This window comes from Atta colombica, unplaced genomic scaffold, assembly GCF_001594045.1.
Source record: "Atta colombica isolate Treedump-2 unplaced genomic scaffold, Acol1.0 scaffold29, whole genome shotgun sequence".
Lineage (NCBI taxonomy): Eukaryota > Metazoa > Arthropoda > Insecta > Hymenoptera > Formicidae > Atta > Atta colombica.
Genome location: NW_017259392.1, coordinates 886,067 through 891,010, shown reverse-complemented (window position 1 = coordinate 891,010; position 4,944 = coordinate 886,067). Strand labels below are relative to the sequence as shown.

At 32.2% G+C, this 4,944-nt stretch overlaps 1 protein-coding gene across 2 annotated transcripts; it reads right to left on the bottom strand.

Annotated features, from left to right (window-relative positions):
* Positions 1 to 83: 83 nt before the first annotated feature.
* On the bottom strand, positions 84 to 3,589 carry LOC108690004 (CTD nuclear envelope phosphatase 1 homolog). Of its 2 annotated transcripts, none has more exons than XM_018197036.1 (5): positions 2,837 to 3,589; positions 1,879 to 1,945; positions 1,588 to 1,789; positions 1,126 to 1,343; positions 84 to 632 (listed from the first exon to the last, which is right to left on the bottom strand). In XM_018197036.1, exons 1-5 carry the CDS (start codon positions 2,933 to 2,935, stop codon positions 487 to 489), a joined length of 732 nt encoding a protein of 243 aa, XP_018052525.1. In that variant the 5' UTR covers positions 2,936 to 3,589; the 3' UTR covers positions 84 to 486. The 2 variants fall into 2 exon arrangements, with proteins under 2 accessions (XP_018052525.1, XP_018052526.1); XM_018197037.1 differs by having other exon boundaries at positions 2,846 to 3,589.
* Positions 3,590 to 4,944: the final 1,355 nt, after the last annotated feature.

Here is a 4,944-nt window from a genome sequence, read left to right as displayed (position 1 = left end):
ATATATATATATACATCCTAGGTTAATAATATACAATAACAAAAGTACTTTATTTCATTGATTCATCTTCCATAATGTGCTGCCGAAATATATAAATAAAAGTTTTAAATATACTTAAAATAAAAAATCCTGCTGGTTAGTGCGGTTCTATCTTATTTTCATATCTTGATCTTTGGCAAAGGCTTACAGAAAAAGTAAAAAAAAATTGCTTTATGATTCTGCACACATAGACTGTACAAGAATTATCCTAGGATGCTTTGTGCTTATATAATTATACATTGGCTGAATACCATCCCTTCGGTATTTACTCGCCGCTGTCCGTTCGAGTATAGAAAAAGAAAGACTGAAGAAAGGAAGGGCTCTTTCATTATACAGGCAGCGACCTAGTGTTGCTATTAATTAATAACAATAATAATCCTAGGCTAACTGAAACTGCTAATAGTTCCAACTCTAGAATATCTAGTATATTGTTCAATCTCGGCTATGCTACCAAGTATGATGTAAGTGTAAATTCCTTGAAAGAACGGATCGTACATCTTGTGTGAAGCGAAGAGCGTCCAAAACTGGAAGTAAGCTTAACAAAGCAGTGTCTCCCGCATCGCTGAACCATGATTTTATGGGTATCGCATTGTCTATGACATAAGAAAGAAGATATAATGAATAAGATATACATATATATATAGTAGCACATTATTTCTAATTTTATCCATCACGGAATTATGTGCATTTCTTTCATAATATAAGACAAATCATGAAAAGATTTTATGTCGCAGTCAAGAAAATGAAATGCGTAGTTTTCTATTTTCTAAATAGCATATGTATTATGTATTATAGTATTGTATTTTTCTTTAAAAACAGAATTCAAAATTATTATTATCACGTTTGCTCAGACAACATTAAATATGGTATCGTAAAATTTGTCTACTTCTAGAAAGATGGAACAACACATTAATGACATACACATACAAATGTTATAGTAAAAGATATTACATGCACTTTACAAATGTATTGGATATTTTAAAAAATAGAAATTGACTCTATCATTTCATAAAGTCTAGACAAGGCAGTAAAGAGAGGCAGTAAAAGAAAAAGTAATCCATTAAAATGATATAAATATATACTTACGTGGGTAAGCTCTATAAGCTCCTGGGCTGTTATCAAGAATAAAGACTGAAGAGAGATCTGAACAGATTGCTGATAAATCCTTGGTGTAGGAACCCATTTCTGGCGTACAATGTTGTCTATAATATCTGCGTCTTAAAATACCTCTGTTATTATCTAATTTATCTGCAACTGCTGCCCCATATATTTCCATGGATGCAGTAAAAACTACTAGTTCGTACCTAATTGATATAGATAATAAGAAATAATTAATGTGAACTTGTATCATAAAACATGAGAATAAAACCTAAGCGAAAACTATTTTTTAAATAGTAGTACACACACACACACACACACACACACACACACACACACACACACACACACACACACACACACACACACACACACACAGAGAGAGAGAGAGAGAGAGAGAGAGAGAGAGAGAGAGAGAGAATATATATATATATATATACACACACTTACCACTGACTAACAATATCCAAGAAAAAATCTACGTGTGGTCTTTTATGGACAAAAAATCTAACAGGATGTCTGTCTATCGTCACTTTAAGAACAAAATCTGGAGGTGTACCAGGCCTGACAGTTGGCCTTGCTACTCCATCGTGATGAGAGTGAATTAAAGTTTCGTCTAAATCCAGTACTAATACTTTTCTTTTAACTATACCTGAAACATTCTTGCATTAAACATAAATACTGAAAAACATTAAACACAAGGTAGTACAAAATTCATGTATACATCATTGAAATACTTACTAAGTCTGTGCCTAGATAAAGGTGAAAGCGGGAAGATCTCATATTTGACTGGTTGCATCTGTGAGATCTACAACAAATGATAAGAAAAAGATATTATTTGTATATTATATTTAAATATATGAAAAAAAGTGATCTTCACAAGAAAATTAAAACAGAAATTAATATCACCTATGTCACATAAAATAAATAAAAATACTTTTACAATAAAAAACAATGATTGTAATTATAATATCACAATATGGCAATATGCATGAGATGTAAATAATAAAAATGTAAACAGAATAAAGATTTAGAGTAGTAGATGTATTATTTATCTCATGTTACGCAAATTAAATTAAAATACAACTGTATACACATGTAAATATTAAATGGCAGCAGTTAAGTAACTACTTACATCTCTCTAACTTGCATCTTGATTGAAAACAAACATGAGACACATGTAAAAAGATGAACATTTCTGAAGGGAGCAACTAATATATAATCCATTATTTTAAAATTATAACTTAAAAGATTTGACTCAGCTAAAAAAAGAAAATAAAACTGAGTTCCTTTTATAAATAAAGAATAAATTTTTATCTTACACATAGCAATGTTAAATCTATTTTTAAAAAATGAGGAAAAAATTGAGCAAAATTGTTGCTATTATAAAATAATTTTTTAAATAATTGTTACAATATCAAATAATATAGATTGAATTTTAGATGAAAAGAGATGAAGAGATTCGTGCAAAGTTATAACAAAGTATTACGTCCAAGAGTTGTTACATCAATGAATGTCAATAATATCCACATCCATAGCGATAAAAGTAGAAGGTGAGAAAGGAATTCGTCGATTAGTGAAGTAGCTGATAGATGAAATATATATGTAATATGACATGCATGCCTGAGTACGGAAGAAGGCGCGAAGAGAGGAGAGAAAAGAGAGGCGCGATTCGCGAAGCACTATAGCACCTACTTACGGCTCTAACCTGCTTCTTGAGTAGAAAGCAGATGCAGGTCCACACACGGGAGGCCATTAAGAGAAAAGCTCTCATCCCCATCTGCAATTGCTTCAGCATCTCTACTGTTCTTCTCACCGGGCCCAAGTCCGGCAACACTTAATCTCCAGTGTCGAATGCGTCCGTTGCAGGTTTGTGCTCCTATTTTTCTTTCCCACCGCTCCACTGCAGTAGACTGACAATGAATAGATAGACGTGATGTCTGATCTGTGATCGAGTTGGAGTCGCGAGTCGCGAGTCGCGAGTGCGATTTCTGCGGACCGCGAGGCGGTCTAGAAACGCGACGGCGACGGCGACGGCGACGATCGACGACAGCCGAAAACCATAAGAGACAGCTTCTTCTCTCGTTGCCGCTTATCGTAAACAAAGTTCGTCAACACTGCCGCGATCGAAACGAGATTTGACGCGAGTAACTGAGCGCGCAATTCTTTTTACGACGAGTCGCGTCTCGCGTGTATTTACGCACCTTACTTTATCGTTCTTTCATGTTTTTCACAAAACCCAAGTACGAGGTACGGTACGAGTCTTCTTACGCGCATCACGCAACGGCCGCCATCTTCCGCGCATCGACCCAATTTTTCCGTGCGCTCCTCTCACGCCTCGCGCCTTTTCAGTTTTCTCTGAATCCCTTTCCTTTTCGATATCGAATTCTCGAAATGTTCAAAGCGTCTCCAAAGCGTCGGAGGCGAGAATCTTTAGAATTACGATGTTATATCAAGATATTAGTCAACATTAGATAATATTCTCTTTCAACATTACGTGAATATTATCGCTTATCTATATCGCAATCGTCTATGATATAATATATGTATATATTCATGTTCTTTACACATACTTTGGAAAAGTGGTGTTGCAGTTCTCTATAAATACTCTTACGAAATTAATATATATATGTATAAAAATCAGAAAAGTTTAATGAATCGTTCAAAGTTGATGAAACTTAAAAGAAATAAATATCGAGGCGTATATTCTTCATGACACATTGCATACATAAATTGCAAATTAATTCTTTGATTAATTTCTGGTTCCTACCAAGGCTGTATTCGGAAATACCGAAAATACATACCGATCCTAGTGAAAATTTTTCTCAGAATTTTTCATATAATTTTTAAAAATTTCTATATAATTTTTCAGAATTTCTCTATAATTTTATAACTTTCTCACATTTTTTATACGAATTGGAACATTTCTCAGAATTTTTCATATATGTTAATTATGAAATATCATAAGATTTTAAGATTTTTTGTAAGCATGATTTCTGATGAAATGTTACAAAATCTAAAAAATTTAAAAATACTTTTTAAAAATTATGGGATGAGAAATTTCAGAATATTTCAGAATTCACTTGTATGAGAGAAGATGTAAACTTTCCGAATATTTCAGAGTAATTTCTGAAAAATGTTCCAATTTGTATAAAAATTATGAGAACAATTTTCACCACGAGGTATCAATTTATTCTTGTTTAACATATGATAAATAACAAGGATAAAATGATATTTGGAGACATTCGATGTGCATTCCCGTACGTAGCTCAAGATGGATCATTTTGCTAAATTAGAGATTTGCGGTAGATCAAGTCAAATTTGAACCGAGACAATTTTTTATTTCTTTTCGTTTAATTCGATTCGAGTTCTCGAAAGTTAGTCTATAGTCGAAAGGAATCGAGTTATGCAACAATCGATTATTCCAACTCGAATCGAAACTTTAATCTGAAATTTGAATTCGAGGTATACATATACTTATACATAGAAAGTTATTGCGAGTATATGTTCGCTTTTAAAAAAGATTTTTATTCATAACGATATGTGTGAAACATATATATACATACACATACACACACACACACACACACACACACACATATATATATATATATTGCTAGAAACAAATTTATTAATTATATTTAAATTAATACACACATTTGTTTGCTAAATACAATATATGATCAATTATATGTAATGATAATTATTAAGTAATATACAACAAAATGTACAAATTCTATGCTAATAAAGTACAATTCTTTATACACTTTCTTAAATTCGATCAATTATTTTGCTAATACATAGTAA

Coding starts and splice junctions, on each gene's coding strand:
- LOC108690004 (XM_018197036.1), bottom strand. CDS start 2,935: ATGCTGAAGCAATTGCAGATGGGGATGAGAGCTTTTCTCTTAATGGCC. Junction 1,790..1,878: donor TTTATCTAGGCACAGACTTA/GTAAGTATTTCA, acceptor AGAATGTTTCAG/GTATAGTTAAAAGAAAAGTA. Junction 633..1,125: donor AGCTTATAGAGCTTACCCAC/GTAAGTATATAT, acceptor CTTATGTCATAG/ACAATGCGATACCCATAAAA.